Source organism: Typopeltis vanoorti, chromosome 23, assembly GCF_054136105.1.
Source record: "Typopeltis vanoorti isolate ZY-2024b chromosome 23, IOZ_Tvanoo_1.0, whole genome shotgun sequence".
NCBI lineage: Eukaryota > Metazoa > Arthropoda > Arachnida > Uropygi > Thelyphonidae > Typopeltis > Typopeltis vanoorti.
In genome coordinates, this window is record NC_143571.1 from 36,237,841 (window position 1) to 36,257,752 (window position 19,912).

The 19,912-nt window shown below is 34.8% G+C and overlaps 1 protein-coding gene across 1 annotated transcript in view; it reads right to left on the reverse strand.

Moving 5' to 3' along the window:
* mgl (low-density lipoprotein receptor-related protein megalin) overlaps positions 1 to 19,912 on the reverse strand; it is an 890,817-nt gene that overhangs the window by 633,457 nt on the left and 237,448 nt on the right. Inside the window, exons 23-25 of the mRNA XM_090412774.1 lie at positions 13,804 to 13,938; positions 1,878 to 2,003; positions 198 to 329 (exon numbers count right to left, since the gene is read on the reverse strand). Coding sequence (XP_090268900.1) covers positions 198 to 329; positions 1,878 to 2,003; positions 13,804 to 13,938 — 393 coding nt within the window. The remainder of the gene's footprint in view (positions 1 to 197; positions 330 to 1,877; positions 2,004 to 13,803; positions 13,939 to 19,912) is intronic.

A 19,912-nucleotide genomic window follows, 5' to 3' on the forward strand; every position in this document is an offset into this window, starting at 1 on the left:
ACAAATCAAATATTTAGTTAAATTAACAATTTAATTATCTGAAATAAGTTCCACAATGAGTCTTTTGACTCCATGGAAAGCTGATGTTAATAAAGTTTTCTCTTCATAAAAGATTTAAAAATCTAAAATTAGAAAGGGTTGCTAACAATTATAATAAACTTTAATTGAAAGCATACATATTCTTGGATGATACTTACTACATCCTGGACCTTCATCGGCACTGTTTGGACAGTCAGGTTTTCCATCACAGACTTTGCTTATATTAACACATCTGTCTGTTACACCAGGGCACTGCCACTGATCACTAGGGCATATAAATTGGGATGGTCCTAAGAAGAAAATACAAAGTCTGGTCAAGGTGAAATCCCAGATGATTTGGGAGAGCTCTCACAGTTTGCAGCTAAAAAAAAAATTTTAAAAAAAAAAAAAAAAAAGGAAAGGGGGGGATGAATGTGAGAATTATCGAGGAATTTCTCTACTAAGCGTTCTAGGTAAGATTTGATTTATGCAAGCATACTTGAAAACAGGTTTAGAAAAATTGTGGAAGAGAAACTTAGAGAAAAACAAGCTTGATTCAGCACAAATAGAGGTTGTAAGGATCAGATCTTCACTTTATGGGGAAAAAAACGTGACAGGGATCTGTACTTAAGTTTTGCAGATCTGAAAAAGGCACACAACAAGGTGCCCAAAAAAAAAGCTTTTCAAAACAGCACAATCATATGGGATAAATGGAACATTATATGGAGCAATATGTAGCCTAAGTTGTAAGTCAGCAATCGGAATTGAAGGAAATACAGGAATATGGTTTGATTCCACTCTTATTAATCATCTAAATGGATTGTGTTATCAAAGAAAGTGGCATTAAATCTGAGATATCTAACAGCTCTTTGCTTAAAGCAGACTATGTTGTACTCCTAAATGCGTTCATTGTAAGTCCCCAGGATTCTCTAAGTTGAATTATAGCTGTAACCACTTTGGCATGAAAATCAGCAATAAAAAGACCAAAACTATGAAAAGAGGCAAGAATATAAACAATTTTAGCTGCACAAGTAAAATATTTCAGCTATTTAGGTACAATTTTTAGTAGGATGGCAAATTAAATTTGGAAATAGACAACAGAATAAGCAAAGCTGGTATGGTGGGGAGCCAGCTAAATAAATTTATATGGAATAAGAAAGAAATTAGCCAAAACACTAAACTAGCAGTATACAAGACAGTGTTCAAACCAGTTTTAAGTTATGAATCTCAGAGCTGGGTAAGGGGAGTGAACAGATGGCAACAATGGCAGAATCATAGTAAAATGAAGATATATTACAAAGGAACTTGGTATTGTTTAATTTCTGAATGCGTAAGCAGTGCTAATCTAAGACAGTATGTCCACTTAAATCAATGAAGAATGGATTGCAAGTGTTTGATGCAAAGATGGCAGTTAAAAAGACCCAGAGGAAGACCTGACATAATATAATAGATTAATTTACAGGAAAATTGTTGATATGAGATTAATAATAATGTAAAGTCAATCATGTAGTACTGTCAGAGAAGCCTGAACATGCCTTGACGATACATATCAGGAAATGAATGATAATGAACACTGAATTGTAGATAAGTGAGACTAATTTGGAGTAAAATTAGATTACTAATATAATAATAATCATGACAAGAGATTGGTAATATAATAATAATCATGTTGGTCTCTTATAGTATCAAGTAACTGATGATGATTCACTTTATAAAAATTGAATAAATAAAAATGAAATGAAAGATATGACAGCCCTAAAAAGTTTTTCACACTGATAAAGAAATGATTCAAGAAAATAATATATCATTATTCTTAACCAACATGCAGGAGTTACTGATAATGATCAAATGACACTTACCACATGCATGTCTGTGATCTTCATCTGAACCATCTCCACAGTCATCGGCACCATCACATATCCATGATTTAAAAACACAGTGTGAATTGTTACACTTGAAATGGTTTGCCGGACAATCAATCTCCCCTGAAAAAATATTATTACTTACAACCTAAAAAAAATAACTATTTGCCAACTTTATGATTCATATATTATAATACAATACTCCATTTCAGCAATCTTAGACAAAAATAAGTGCAAAATTGGAAATTTTCTGGTTTATGACAAGTTGACACACACACACACACAGTGGATTCAGTTGATTGGGCAACATCAGGAACAGCATAATTGGACCCCAATTAAGCAACTTCCCCCCAATTAAATTTTTCAATTCAATTTTTCAGATTCATGTCAAGAGGTTAAAAGGCATGCACATAAGACAAAATACAGTTTTTAATTTAATAAACTGCCTTTAATTAAAGTAAATTAATTTCATTGATATATGTATTAAACATGCATCAGGTTTCGGTTATTATTATTATTATTATTATTATTATTATTATTATTATTATTAAGAGAGACCTCCATGGAGTCAGTCATACTACACACACCGGCTATCATACTATTTCTTGAATTCATTAACACTACTTGCACTCATAACATCCAAAGGCAATCCATTCCAATCATGTACCACCATCTGAGAGAAAAATCTAGCTCTCACACCCTTCCTGGCATATTTCATTCTCAGCTTCCATGGATGTCCTCTCGTTGTTTCCCCACCCTCCATAAATTGAAAAATTCCATCAATTGAAATCCTGTATGACCCTTCCAGAAGTTTGTAAGTCTCAATCATATCACCCCTCTTTCTCCTGTTTGCTAGTGTCTGCAGTCTACAAATTCTCAATTTGCCTTCATAATCAGTATTCCACAATCCTGATATCATTTTTAACACTTTTCTTTGTACTCTCTCCAATATATCAGAATCACAACGGAAACCAGGACACCAGACCTGCACACAATAGTCCAAGTGAGGTCTTATCAAGACCTTGTAAAGAGACAAAATAATATCCTTATCTTTACAGGTGAACGTTCGTTTCAGCATTGCAATTATCTTTTGAGTTGTATTTGCAATCTTTGCCACATGGCCTGAACTTCAACTTCCAATCTATTAACACTCCAAGATCCCTAGCCTCATCCCACCAATATAATACGACACTGGATATCTAATCATGCCGAAGCGAATGACTTTACATTTACTGACATTGAACTGACACCCATTTTCCCAAGCCCAAAATTCCAGCCTATTCAAATCATTCTGAAAAGACTGCATATCAGCAGCATTCCTGATTACCCTACTTATCTTCACATCATCAGCAAATAGCTGTATGTCGCATGTCAAATCCTTCCCAATATCATTAATGTACAGATTGAATAACAGTGGACCAAGCACTAATCCTTGTGGTACACCACTTGTTACCTTAAATCTTGCAGACTCGCATCCTCCGTATACCACTTTTCGATATCTGTCAGTCAGCCATCCTGTTATCAATGTTAATATTTTATAACCCAAACCCATTGTCTCCAATTTGTGCAACAGTCTACCATGCTGTATTCTGTCAAAAGCCTTAGCACAAACCAAAAGTATCATGGTGTATCCATTCCCCGTGTCTAGTTCAATTTTAACATTGTTATAGAATGTGAGCAAGTTGCTAAAAAATGAGGTTCCCTTATTAAACCCATGTTGTTCAATGCAAAGTAGAGATTCACTGTCAACCCATTTCTGAATGCGAGCTCTAACCAATTTTTCCAAAATCTTCACCAACACTCCTGAGATACTAATTGGTCGATAGTTGGATACATCGGTCTTTGCACAACCCTTGTGCAATGGAATTACCATACATTCCCTCCATTCCTGCAGAATCTTCCCTGTTCTGAGACTCATATTAAGCAGCATAGTTTAATATGAGTATGTGTGTACACCAATGCTAGGAATATCAGAAAAACAAAGGGGTAGAGGTTGTTGCCTTAGTCAATATGCTGGGTCCTCAGATTGCAGGCATTAGTGAGACCAGCTTTCAGAATCAGACATACTAACTGGTGTTGAGCATAAAGTACAGTTTTAGGCAGAATAGCGAGGTTAGGATAGAAGAGAGCGTGCTGCTAATGATATAGGATGACTTGAATCCAGTTAGAGTTGAGACCTATCATTGTAGTAGTAGTACTACTACTAACAGCATTTCATGTAGCAGTGAGTTTGAAGGTATCTGGTGTGAGGTGGGGTCTAACAAGATCAATTACATAGTGGAGTGTTGTTACAGACTGGGTGGATCAGTTGCTAGTGATGAAGAAATGCACCATCAAATAGAAAAGATGAGCATGAAAAGAGTAATCATAATGATAGACTTTAATTATTCAAATATTGATTGGGTAGCAGTAGAATCTCATAATGAATGAAAAAAAATGCATTTATTGAGCTGTTGTAGAACAAATTTCTCAAGCAACATGTGACAGAAGGAACTCGAGAGCAAAGAGTGTTAGATTTCATTATAGTGTCAGAGGGCATTTCAGTTAAAGTTGTAACTATCTTGCCTCCGGTTGGTGACAGTGATCATGTGGTACTCACTTGGGAAATGACTAAGTATGAATGTTCCATTTGGAAAAGGTTATATGCCAAACTACAAAACAGGAAATTATGACCAACTGAGAAGTATATTGAGTTCAGTGAAATGGGATCAGTTGCTGGATGGGAAAAATATCGACAATATTTGGGAAGCATTTAAACAATACTTAAATGATGCGATATCAGAATGTGTCCCAAGAGTTCGAAGAATAAATAGGGTAGGAGTCAAATGGATGTGTAATTTTATTAAGCAAGAGATTCGTAAGAAAAGGACGATGTGGTAGGAATACCATGTGCATAAGGATGACATCCATTATGAGCATTATAAGCAGCAGGCTAGAATAGTCACAACTGTTGTAAGGAAAGCAAAGTGTGAATATGAAAAGAAACTGGTTCTGCGTGCTAAAGACAACCCACAAGAATTATATCGACATGCTGCAAGTAAAAGAAAGAATAAATATGAAAGAATAACTCTTCTAAATGCAGATACCATGAGGGTTACAGATGCAGAAGAGATTGTTCAACTAATGAGTGCCTATTTTGTTAAAAGCTATCAACCTGGTGTACGTGACATTGAGCTCACTGCTACCTCTTCCCTTGATGAAGAAACTGGTGTGTGAGGATGATTTATTAGAACTGTTGCACAAACTGAATAAGAATTCAGCAATAGGGACTGATGGGATATCAGCATGTGTGCTAAAAGAGTGTTCAGTTGAACTGGCTATTCCTTTGACCAGGCTGTTTAATATGAGTCTCAGAACACAGAAGATTCAGCAGGAATGGAAAGAATGTATGGTAATTCCATATTACAAGGGTGGTGCAAAGACCAATGTATTATCAACAAATTAGTATCTCAGGAGTGGTAGTGAAGATTTTGGAAAAATTGATTAGGGTTCGCATTCAGAAATAGGTTGACAGTCAATCTCTACTGTGCAATGAGCAATATGAGTTTCCTAAGGGAAGATCATGTTTTAGCCACTTGCTCACATTCTATAACAATGTTACAATTGATCTCGACAAGAGGAATGGATACACCATGATACTTTTGGATTTTGCTAAGGCTTTTGACAGAATACAGCATGGCAGACTGTTGCATAAATTGGAGAACATGGATTTGGGTTATAAAATATTAGCTTGGATAAGAGGATGGCTGACTGACCGATATCAAAAAGTGGTATAAAAGGGGGATGTGAGTCTGCAAGATTTAAGGTAACCAGTGGTGTACCACAATGATCAGTGCTTGGTCCACTATTATTCAATCTGTACATTAACAATATTGATAATGATAAGTGACATACAGCTATTTGCTGATGAATGATGCAAATACAGGTTTGGTAATCAGGAATGCTGCTGATATGCAGTACTTGTAGAATGATTTGAATAGGCTGGAATTGTGGGCATGGGAAAATGGATGTCAGTAAATGTAAAGTCATTCGCTCTGTCATGATTAATATTACATTGGTGGGATTTTGCTAGAAGAAAAAACTGATCAGGCTAGGGATTTTGAAGTGTTAGTAGACAAGAAGTTGAAGTTCAGGGGCCATGTAGCAAAGAGTGCAAATACAACTCAAAAGATAATTGCAATGCTGAAATTAATGTTCACATGTAAAGATAAGGATGCCATTTTGCGTCTTTAGAAGGCCTTGATAAGACCTCACTTGAACTATTGTGCACAGATCTAGTCTCCTGGTTTCCACTGTGATTCTGATATGTTGGAGAGAGTGCAAAGGAAAGTGTTAAAAATAATATCAGGATTATGGAATAGTGATTATGAAGACAGAATGAGAATTTGTAGACTGCAAACACCAGTAAAGAGGAGAAAGAGATGTGATATGATTGAGACTTACAAACTTCTGAAAGGGTATAATACATTGGGTCATACAGGATTTCAAATGATGGAATTTTTTAATTTATGGAGGTTTGGGAAAGGACAAGAGGGTATCATTGGAAGCTAAGAATGAATGCCGCTAAGAAAGTAACTATAAGAAGAGGGGTGATGGCTAGATTTTTTCTCCCATAGGGTGGTGCACGATTGGAATGGATTACTATTGGATGTTGTGAATGCAAGCAGTGTGAATGAATTCAAGAGTAAGTATGATAGCTGGTGCGCGTAGTATGTGGCCTCCCTTGATGTGTTTCTGACTCCCTGGAGGTGTCTGTTAATTTTTTTTTTTTCCCTCTCTGTTGATCTTAGTTGAGATGTAATGTTTCTGCTTGCATCCTCGAAGCTTTTTAAGAAGCTTATCTGAGGATGACACCGGTTTGATATATATATATATTTTTTTTATTAATATAATTACGGCTATTATAGGCTGTTTTTGTTTAGGAGTGTCCCTTATTTTAATACATTGGCTAACATTACTCAAAAAAGGGGTATATATATATATATATATTTTTAGGGCATTATGGGTGAGTATAGAAGGCAATTATGGCAGAATAAAAGAGGTGGAAACATTTTGTACATACCTTGTTTTTGGTTCTATGATGCCTTCCAATTCCAAGATCCTGCTGAAGGTTGTTTATAAACAGGGGAGGGGGGTAAGGAACATGGGGGTGTGTTTTGAAGCGGGAAAATAAGTTTGGAAACTTGGGTTACTATTAATAATATATATATATATATATATATATATATTATTTTGTTTAGGGACGCATTTTTTGTGGGGGAAGATGTTGCTAACATCTTCAAGGAAGATGTTAGCAACAAAAACAAGGCCTGGCAATGGGCAATCCTTTGTCCCCAGTTCTAGCTTTTGAAGATTTTGAAATGAAAGCCATATCTTCCTTCTCATTTAAACCGAAAGTTTGGAAAAGATATGTTGATGATATTTTCATTGTTTGAATCACAGGCACACATCTCTCATAGATTTTCTTAATCATCTTACCATCCAACATCCTAATATAAAATTTACTGCTGATCTAGAAAATAATAACTCCTTGCCTTTCCTGGATGTCATGCTTACACGTTGCTCTGAAAGATTAAAAATCTCTCTATACAGAAAACCTACTCATACCAATAGATATCTGCATAATCTTTCTCATCATTTTCCACCACAAAAACTTGGAACTATATCTACCTTAGGACACAGAGCACTCTCTCTTGAATGAACAAGATGAACTACAAAAAGAAATAAATCAACTCTCTCTTATCTTTAAACAAAATGGTTACTCTAAAAAAAACGATTAAGAAATTTCTTCTGGATCCTCCTAGACAGTGCACCACAGAAACTATTAATTTTAAAGGCAGCATCTCCATCCCATATATTAGCACAGTCTCTAACAAATTAGCAAAAGTCCTTAAAAAATATAACATCAAGACATTCTTCACCACACTTCCTAAAATCCGTTCTCTAATCAGCCATCCAGAGCCTCCTCATCACAACCTAAAATATCCAGGTGTATATAAATTATGGTGCGATTGCAATATCCCTTATTTTGGACAAACTAACAAATCTGTTGAGTAACGTATAGAAGAGCATAAAAGAGACATCTCTTACAAAAGATCACATGCAACTGCGTTATCCAGTCATGTTCTTTTTTCAAATAATCCTAATGATGAGTAACAAAGCCACTCTGTTTGCTGGGATAGATCAGAAAATATTTTTCGCTGTGATGATGAGTTTGAGAGAAAAATTATAGAATCAAGGGAAATCCTTCTGAATCCTGTCCACTTAAATAACAATTTGAGTTATAACATCCCAGATAGCCATGCTGCAGTTATTCAATATTAGCATTCATGTGAGTCTGCACACATACTTGCAATAAACAATGGCACGCCTGTTAGAACAACTTGAAAAAATACAACGTTTTTTATGTATCAATTATGTGTGGCGATTTTTTACCTGTATTTTCAGTTTTTAGATACTTCAATGTTTATTATTATTATCTTCCTTTAAGAATACTTGATGAAGGCTATTATAAGCCGAAACTAGTTGTATTATTCTTATTAAATCTTTATAAGTAATCTCGGTTTTTAAGTCATTAAATCTATTTTTAAAAATGTATCACAACAACCGAGTTGAAGCATATAATCACACACACACACACACACACACACACACACACACACACACACACACACACACACACACACACACACATATATATATATATATAATAATAATAATAAGGTAAAAAAAATTATGTACAACATTCAGTTGTAGAATTTTTCATTTTCCAAGTTAAACTTTGCTAAACTCTGCATGTTATTAATTTATTATGAAGATTTCTGACATGTAGCATTTTTTTTTAAATTTAATTTAACATAACATTTCAAATTTTAAACACTAATTCTGCATTTTCATATTTATAATTTCATAATCTTCTAGATCTTTCTTATATCTTATTTCAAATTGTTTGCATTAGTACTTTTTCACGTTATTTTTCTGGGCTCTTTAATTCCTGCCAATCATTTGTGTTTTGTCATCAATGTACAATTTCTTGTAAAAGATTTCCTTTTTTCTATTTTCTGCTGTTTCTATTGGCTTTCTGCTATATCCTACAATTTCCACTGTTCTGTTACACCGTTACCTTTATTTATGCATTGTTTTTGTATTGGTGTTTTGTCATCAATCATTTGTAATGATTGATGACAAATCAATCATTACAAATTGTTTACAATGATTACAACATGTAATCATTTGTGTTTTGTCATCAATGTACAATTTCTTGTAAAAGATTTCCTTTTTTCTATTTTCTGCTGTTTCTATTGGCTTTCTGCTATATCCTACAATTTCCACTGTTCTGTTACACCGTTACCTTTATTTATGCATTGTTTTTGTATTGGTGTTTTGTCATCAATCATTTGTAATGATTGATGACAAATCAATCATTACAAATTGTTTACAATGATTACAACATGTAATCATTTGTGTTTTGTCATCAATGTACAATTTCTTGTAAAAGATTTCCTTTTTTCTATTTTCTGCTGTTTTTTCTATTGGCTTTCTGCTATATCCTACAATTTCCACTGTTCTGTTACACCATTACCTTTATTTACATTGTTTTTGTATTGCCTGGAAAAACAATATATTACTTTTATTATTTTTATGGCTATTTAGCCTATTTTACTTAGAGGAGTAATTTTCCCAGAAATAATACCTACAATATATTAATTTTGTTTACGTATAGTTCTTCCTGTCAAACATAAAAATTGCTCTATTGTCGAGATAGAATTTCCCATAATTTCTTCTGTCTACTAATTGTGACATCATTTGCTGAGAAATTCAGTCACTGTTATGAGTGTTTTGAGTTTTTACTCTTTTGCGATAGCGAGCTTAAAACAGCACTGGTTCTATAGAAATTAGGCTAGAACTTTTTAGTAGACCTTATTAGAAAATCATTTCATTACAGTGGTATTCAGTACAGGGAACATCTATTACGAATAGGTAACTACAGCTAATGGGGATCATGCACTGGGAAAGACTTTAGAACACTTTAAAGTAATGCATATAAACTGAAATATGGTATACATATGAGTAAACTGATAAAATTCTGAGGCCAAAACGATATCCCCACCCCCACTCTATTAGAATAGAGCTCAAGATATAACATTCTTTTGATAAGTTTCAAATGTTAGAGTGAAAAAAGTATTGATAAATGTCACTTAGAATACACATTATCAAAAAAAAAAAAAAAAAAAAATTCTCATGAATTTTTCTTCTCCACAGGAAGTACATAAAACACATTCAACTGTAAGTTTAGAAACCCAGTGGGCTGGTTTCCACTTCTACTAACAATATGTAGACAAGATTAAACAGACAAACTGTTACTATCTCATATTCTTAATTCAAAGTGGTATTATTGTGTAAACCTGTGAAAGTTTGTTGATTTTACCAAGTTCTAAAGTGAAAATCAGTGAGAGATCTGTATTTAAGTTTTGTCGATTTGGAAAAGGCATATGACAAGGTGCCAAGAGAGAAGCTATTCAATACGCTTCAGTTATATGGTGTCAATGGGGCATTATATCAAGCAATACTTAGTCTGTATTTGAGTTGTAAGTCAGCAGTGCAGTGAAAGTACAGGAAGATGGTTTAATGTTAAATCTGGTGTGAGACAAGGATGTACATTATCCCCCTCTGTTATTCATTACCTATATGGATCGCATTGTGAGGGAGAGTGGTATTGAGCATGGTATCAAAATTGGAGATGTTAATGTCAGCTCTTTGCTTTATGCAGATGATGTTATACTTCTAAATAAATCCGCTACAAGTCTGCAAGCTTTACTGACTAAATTGAATAACTGTTGTAATAGATATGGTATGAAGGTCAACAATAAAAAGACAAAGACAATGAAAATAGGCAGAATCATTGAAAACATCAACTGTGTTGTGAATGGAGAACCTGTGGAACAAGTAACACATTTCAGCTACTTAGGCACGATTTTTAGTGAAGATGGTAAATTAAATATAGAAATAGACAACAGAATCAACAAAGCTGGTATGGTAGGAAGTCAACTGAATAAATTCATATGGAATAAGAGAGAAATTAGTCAGAACACTAAATTAGCTGTATACAAGACAGTATTCAAACCAGTTTTAACTTGTGGATCCAAGAGCTGGGTCAGAAGTAAAACACTTGACCAAAAACTAGAGACCGCAGATATCAGAGTCCTGAGAAAGATTAGAAGCGTGAACAGATGGCATCAATGGCAATATCATATTAAAAATGAGGATATTAGGAAAGAACTTGACATTGTCAGCATCCAGGAATGCATTAGCAGAGCTAATCTCAGGTTGTATGGTCACTTAAGCAGAATGGGCGAGGAAAGATTAGCAAAACAAGTGTTCTCTGCTAGGTTGGCAGCAAAATGACCCAGAGGAAGACCAAGATATAGGTGGATTGATACAGTACAAAGTGCCTTAGACAATAGAAATATAAGATCTGATAATGTTGGAGTCTTGACAAGTAACAGACTGATTTGGAGGAAAATTGTAGATAGGAAGTTAGTAATGATGTAAATTTTTCATGTAGTACTATCATATCCTGTACACCCCTTGAGGATACATGGCAGGAATTTGATGATGATGATGAATAAGTCAATGATCAATTAGTGTTCAGTTTGTGAATGTATGGAATGAATTTGAAGGGAAGTTGGAATGGTTCAAGGCTGAAGGGATGCATTTGAATGGGTTTGGTATTGGTCATTTGGAGCGATTGTTGTTTGGTAACAATGCACAGGATTCATATAAAATTAGTACCACTAAGAATCAGAGAGAGGTTGTGAAGCAGGTTGTGGAAGGACAGGAAGAAAATGGATACAAAGGTGAGGAGGTGATTATGACAGAGCAGAGTGATGCAGTGCACAATAGTGGGGATGATAGGAATATAAATGAAAATTAGAGTCAGAATCAGAGGAAATAGGTATGGTCAGAGAGAGAGAGTAAAGAGTGATGGTGTTGATGAGATGGCCTCAAAGAGTAGAGAATTGTTATACTTGTATACTAATGTATGGAGTATCAGAAATAAAAGAGCTGAGTTGTAGCATTGATAGAAGTAGTAGGTATTATTATTTATGGCATCTCCATGGAGTACAGAGACTCATTGCGGGAGACTCAAATCAATAATCATACACACAAATCCTATTATACCTCTCCTTGAATCTATTCACCATCAGGGAACTCATTACCAATTCTGGCAATCCATTCCATTCACTCACTGCTTTCCATAGAAAAAATCTGGTCCGCACGCACACACACACACACACACACCCATACTATCCACACTCTTACACAACTTCCATGGAGGATCCCTAGTTCTTTGACTATTTGTCATATATTGAAAAATTTCACTTGCATCAATTTTATAAAACCCCTTTATTATATTAAAAGTTTCTATCATGTCCCCTCTTTTCTGCCTATCAACTTTGTAACTCACAAACCTTCAACCTGTCCTCATAGATTGTATTCCACAGACCTGTCACCATCTTGGTCACTCATCTCTGAATCTTTTTGACCACTTCCTGGTCCCCCAAGAAACACGGTGACCAAATCTGTGTACAAAAGTTAAGATGTGGCCAAATAGCCTTATAAAGAGGGATAATAATTTCCTTATCTTTATTGTTAGCATGCTTTTCAATATGACAGAGAAATCCAAATTAATTAAGGGATTTTATCAGATTAATATAGAAAAAATTATAAATAGAATGGATGTTAAGATGGGAAGAACGAGAGGCCATCCCTGGGTGATGTATAGGGAAGGTGGTGAGGAGTAGTTTTTTTTACATGAAGAGTTATTAGTGAGTGGAATGCATTGCCTGAGTGTGTTGTTAGTGAAGGTAGTGTAAATAACTTCAAAGCTCATTATGATAGACATGTTGCTTGAGTGGGCCTCCCATGATGAGTCTGTTGACTCCATGGAGGTTAGCAAAAAATAATAATAACTAACTTAGAAAGTGGTTGCAAAAAAAAAAAAAAAAAAGCCTAAATAAGTTCCTTTGGTCCAGCATAATTACCTATTTGTTTTATCAAATAAATAATTAAAGACGATGAATACATGGCAAAAAAAAAAAACACTTCAAACTTCCGATGTCTAATTTTATGAAAACAGTCATCATTCCAGCTATTTTTTCAAGAGTTATTTACATAGTGCAGAAGTATAAAAGTTACTACAGACTTATCATCTCATTACTGAAATTCACCTACCATAATCATCAACTTTAAAGAACAATGTTAATTGCTACAGTGTTGACACACCTTGCCTTAAGAGGAAATGGGAACATTGTAGGATTCATAATTCAAGATATTTGTCCCATTTTGTTTGTCAGTAGGATGAATATATGGCCTGATAAATGTTCCCAATAAGTGTTAGACAAAATTCAAAAAATAATGAGAATAAAGGCTGAAATAAAATTTAAAAAAATGCAAAGAAAATCGTGAATTAATTATGATGTATTCAATACATTATCAACTGTAGAGTAGAGAAGCATACAATTGAATTGTATATTACATTCGATTTGTGCATACATTCGATTTATTCAAGCATTCTTTACAAAGAATGCTTGAATAAATGCTCCTCGAAAAATAAAGTAAGCTCTTAAACAGTCAAAGACCTCAGGAATAAACTCTCTAACAGTTATTTCAAAATAATGTTTAGTAAGTGATGAAAACAGTGATAAAAATTTGTTTTCTTGTGTCAAAATAAATGTTTTTTAAAGGATTTATAACTCATAAAGTGACTGTGTGTGTGTGTGTGTGTGTGTGTGTGTGTGTGTGTGTGTGTGTGTGTGTGTGTGTGTGTGTGTGTGTGTGTGTGTGTGTGTTATAAAATTTTATAAAGAATCTTTTAAATGAAGTTTTAAAAAATTTGAAAATCAAAAACTTAACCACACACCACAAGTGTTCGGTTCATCACTTCCATCTTCACAGTCAGCATTCCCATCACAATACCACGATCTTGGGATACATATACGAGAAGTTTTGCATTGAAATGATTTTTCTCTATCACACTGGTCTGGTGCCAAAGATGCTTCAAAATATAAAAAAAAAGGTTAAAATGAATTCATAAGTAGTGTATCAGAATTATATATATATACAGGGTGTCCCAAAATTCACGTAAGAAGTAATTTTGATAGAAAACACAGGTTTTTAATTAAAAATTGTAATTTCTTATTGATTCATAAAGTATACAGTATAGGGTTATGCATGGAATAGCATATCGGGTAAATGGCCTCCACGGCTTTGCTGGCACATATGTACTCTTTTGTCGAAATTTTCCATGACCGTTTTGCATAAATGTGGCCAAATTTCGTTGATACAGCGCTCAATTTCCTCCTTCAAGGCGTGGGTGGTCGTGGGCTTGTTGGCAAACCTTAGACTTCAAAAAACCAAGAAAAAAGTCCAACGCTGTTAAGTCAAATGATCTGGGCGGTCAATTCTGATCACCAAAACGGGAAAGTACACGACCAGGAAATGACTCATGCAGTAATTGAATTGTTTCTCGGGCTGTATGGCATGTGGCACCGTCTTGTTGAAACTACATGTCGTCCAAATCCATATCTTGCCATTTAGGCACAAAAAACTGGATTATCATGTCGCAATAGCGAGCACCATTAACTGTTATTGCCTTACCAGCCGCATTTTCGAAGAAGAATGGACCGATGATGCCTCCAGCCCAAAATCCGTACCAAACAGTGACACGTTGTGGATGCATTTGTTTCTCAACAATCACTCATGGATTTTCTGAACCCCAAATGCGACAATTTTGTCGATTAACGAAGCCATCAAGATGAAAATGAGCCTCATCGCTGAAGATGATTTTGTTCGAAAAATAAGCATCCACTTGTTGTTTTTGTTCCATAATCCATTCAACAAACTCTCTTCGCTGTGTGTGGTCAGTAGGCTTCAGTTCTTGAGTCAATTGAACTTTGTAAGCATAAAGATGCAAATCTTTTGTGAGAATATGCTGTAGAGAGCTTCTTGAAATGCCCAATTCAAGACTACAGTGCCGAATTGATGTTCCCGGACTCTCACAAACTGCTTCGATGTTTTCTGTTCAATGACTTGTTGAAGGACGGCCAGAGTGTATAAGATCACTAATTGATCCAGTTTCCTTGAATTTTTTAATTAATCTTTTCACAGTTGATGAAGTTAAATCACTATTCCGACCATATTTTGTACGAAAATTGTGAACTGTAGCTGCCAAACCTTCATTATTTTTAAAATATTGCTCAACAATGAAAATGCGTTGTTCTTTCGTGTAGCGCTCCATTTTTAATAACCCTGAACTGTCAGCTTTCACGCTTTTTTTTTTTCTCGTTGGCAACACTTTACCGCACAAATGGCACTAAATTTAAATCTTGCGTGAATTTTGGGACATCCTTTATATATATATATATATAGAGAGAGAGAGAGAGAGAGAGATTTATTTCAAACACAAAGGGCTTAAATGATAAGTTAAACATAATGATTTATTCAAAATAAAATAAAATCTAAATAAAAGAATAAGAGAAACATGCTTTCTTAAATATAATCATTCATGGGAGATAGTTATAAAATATATAATAGCATAAACTAAAATATAAAATAGTATAAAAGTGTTTTATTTTACAATAAAATAAAACAATATTTTATGGATAAAATATGAGATAGAGAAATGAGGTCTTGGTTAAAGTTATGAAAAAAAAAAAATAGAGTAGATGTGTGATGATAGAAATGTAAAGAGAAGAGCAGTGAAAAACCAGTAAGGGGAGTGAAAGATAAGTAAGAATAAAAGAACACACATGCAAAGACAACAAAACAGAAGAAGTGGGGGAAGATATGGAGTGGGGAGCATGAATACTGGAAGCAATAGTGAAATCTATAAGAATAGTGTGAAGATGAGCTGGATATATGAAGATCAATTCAGTCTGTGGAAAAAAGAACATGTACGCTGGCCTGGTTGGCAAAGTGGTTAGTGTATCGGCTCTCCAATCAACAGGTCATGGGTTTGAATCCGACTATGGGCTTAGATATTTCTGACTGTCTTCAGGTAGGAGATGAATTTCATTGCCCCGTGAGAGACTACCACCCTGCTTATTGGAGGCCTAAAGCAGCTTGAAAAAGGTTCCATGTTTGGTCTCTAGAGCAGGGTTTTCAGATTATGTAAAAAATAAAAAAAAAAACCAAATAATTATAAAATTTTATTAATTAATAGGAGAAAAAGCCTTAGCCCACTTACGGTACTAAAGGCTTACAAGATTTTACAAGTGGGAATCACATGAAAAATAAAAATAGTTGGCTGTTTCGATGTTTGGTGTATGTGTATGTGGTAGGTTTGAAATGTTGCAGATAGTCAGAAAGGAAGAAATTTATTTGGTTATATACCTGAAAGTCATTGGTGAAAAATGGAACATGGTTGGATTAAGATATACTGATGGGAATTGTGTATGGGCGAATGTCCTCCCCCACCGGATTACTGCTGTAGAAGTGTGGCAACTCTGGAGATACATGGGAGATGCATATAAGGTTATGAGACTAGTGAGTGTTCTTCAGCTGGTGTGACTATTTTGTCACATGAAAAACCCAAATTTTGGATTTTTCATCCCACTATTATCAAGTCTATTCTCAAGTATCAGACTAGTTAGTTAACAGTGAACATGTTTTGAGGCAGCGTGGTATCTTATGGTATGGTATGAAGGCAGATAACAGGTGGAAAAATTCAGTGGAATATATTTCATATGCCTCAAAATGAAGAGTGCAATCATAATGAACTGTTTATGCAAACTGGCTTAGTGAATATAAGGAATGTGATAAGTGTGAATGTTTTTAATTATTATTATTATTATTATTATTATGTGACACCTCCAAGAAGTTCAAAGATTCATTGAGGAAGGGCACTTACTCTAGCTCTATGTATCCACCACTCAATTCACCAACTACAGTGAACCGCATCATCGCCACCAACGCCATCTACTGTCCACCACCATCATTAGTATTTTCACAGACAATGACAAACATTCATGCCCATGGTGGGATTCGAACCCACAGCCTTTTGGCTGGAGAGCTAATACGCTAACCACTCGGCCAACCAGACCGGCTGGAAATAATTATTAACTAATTAATTATGGAAATAGAGATAAAAAAAAGAAGAGATGGTGTGTGTGTGTGTGTGTGTGTGTGTGTGTGTGTGTGTGTGTGTGTGTGTGTGTGTGTGTGTGTGTGTGTGTGTATTATTTTGTTTTATTTTTTGCTTTTGGAAAAAAAAAGATGAGTTATACAAATAACCCAGTCATGAAGTGACTTCATGGGCAAACTTTGTTTGCTTATACTTGGATAAAGGATAAAACAGAGAATATAATTTCTTGGCATCTTTAATTTATACTATAACCAAGTGAAAAAAGTTTTGACATTTATTATTAATCCAGAGTATTTTAGAAATAAGGTGCTATCCTTTTGGCTACTTGTATATGGAAATATGACTTCTGCATTACTTCAATCTTAGTATCACTTCTGGGTCTGGCTCCCACTGATGAGACCTCAATAAAGATCAGTAATGACATGTCCACCACTCAAGACATCCTTGACTCCTTTCCAATAGTACTATTGGAAATTATAACTCTTGGAAAATTAATGGCTTTCCTGTTCATATCCAACATGGGTTTGACAGACCCATTACAGCATTTGAAGTTACCACAGCCTATAAAGAATGCTAGACAAGAAAATCCCCAGGAACTGATGGTCTAGGTATAGAACTTTACAGCGAGGCCTGAGATTTTATTCTTTCCATTCTATTTATACTGTTTCATTATTTTTTCTTGTCAGGACACATACCAAGTGAATTTCTACCATACCATCCTCATTCCAAAACCCAAATAGAGATCAGATCTTAATCAGCAGCTGGAGACCTATTTCTCTATCTAATACTAACTACATGATATTTTTCCACATTATCAATAACAGGCTCAAAGTGAGAATGAGATACATAAATAAAAGCACACACAGGTGTATGGAGTTCCAGGTCAAGCATTAGAATTTAACCTGTTTCTGCTACATGATCTACTCTGCTTAGTTAATACGAAAAAGCAGTCAAAGGCAGTGCCATGAGTAGACTTTACTCAAGCAATTTGATAATGTTAGGCATCCCTTTCTGTTACACATCCTCCAGCAAACTGGTATGGGTAAAAAGCTGCTATCTGTTATCAAATGAGCCTATGCCAATTCAACTATCCCCTTTCCTAGTTAATGGGTCCCTGTCAGACCCAGTGAAAATTCAAAAAGGAGTCAAGCAAGGTTGCCCTCTTAGTCCGTTACTCTTTGCATTGGTTCTTGACCCTTTCTTACAGGAAGTTGACAATAAACGTGCTGTGCAAGGAATAACAGTTCCTTCAACTATGAAGGAAAAGAAGGTATTAGCATATGCCAATGATGTAGTGGACACTTTGTAGGATAATGATTCCATATACATATTTTTTTGGTATTTCAGAAAAATTCAGCAAGATCAGTGGATTAACTACTAATGCAGATAAGACAAAATTAAAAGTTTTTGGAAAGTGGGATCTTGGAGGCATTCCTTTTGGAATAACCCCTAAGAGAGAACTTGGGGTTCTCTCAATTATACTTGAAATTCCCTTCTCCACTTACTCAATAGTACCAGTTCAAGAATTTATATACAAGAACATTGAAATCTTAGAATGCTGGAAAATAGGGCCACTTTCCATTTCTTCTAAAGCCATAGTACTCAAAACCATAATCTTCCCTGCTCAGTTGTACATAAGAAATATTACAGACATTACAGAAGCTGAAGAAAAGCAATTATATAGTAAGTCTATGCAAATTTTTTAGTCCAGCCAATACCAAGAAGTTTTAAAAAGGAATTTCTTCAACTATCAGAAAAGCACAAAGGATTTGCACTTTCAGTCTTAAAATTCTGCTATTTAAGCAGTACAGCTTTAAAAACCCATAAAATATTGCAGACCAATCACACATGTGCAGACTTTCTCCTGTACTACTTGCATTTTCATCTTCCCCTGTTTGAAGTAAATGATTATTAAGGTCCAAAAGCTGAGATTGTTCCTGAATACTACAACATTCTGTGCTTAACTCTAAGACTGCTACAACACTCTAGCATTTAGATTATTTCCATTAAAAAAAAGAAAAATTTAGTATAAAGAAATCATTAATCTATTTTGCTGATCTATTCGACTATTCAACTTTCTCAGTTGGGTATTGACAACAACGCTTTGTTTCATAACTTATTGAGTTCCAAGAATATCCTAACAGGAGGGATCTTGCTCAGAGAATTGCATATGGTCATCTTCCAGTCAATACCATCAAATGGAGATACTTTAACATCGGAGGTCCAATCTGTGATATCTCTTACTGATTCGAAACAGTGGAACATACATTCTTCAGCTGCCCTCCTGTCCTGCATATTTAGAACAAATTATGTAACATATCGGGTATTCAATTACTTACAACAGAACAAGTTATTGTTTTGTAGTGCCACCAGCTGTTAGCAATGGGAAGAGAATTTTGATTTTTACAATTAATGAATTAAAATACCATTTATGGAAGGTTAGAAAGAAACACAGATTTGAAAACCAGCAATATGACATCCAAATGCATAGTGGTAGGATGATATAATATTGTATTGCTGAAATTTTATTATTCAGTCAGATGATTTTTGTATTTAGAAAGAAGCAATCAAGGGGATATCATATTTATGGCTAGGTGTTGTAGACCATCCATGTTATGCAATATTCACAAGGGGGAGATAAAATTCTGTCTATTTTTGCTATGAGAGGTTTTTAAATGGTTCCATCCTCTTAATTCAATGTGGTCTTATGGTCAACTGTAGGGATGACTGAAGAGCAATCCCAGGCAGAGGAGGCCAACTCAAGGTGCTTAACTCAAATAAGGCTAACCACCTCAGTATCAGTTATTTTTGCACTTTAGTTTCAAGTGGAGTTTTGGTTGTTCATCTACACGAGTTTGGTGAAAAAGAAAAACTGATAGCCTTTGGC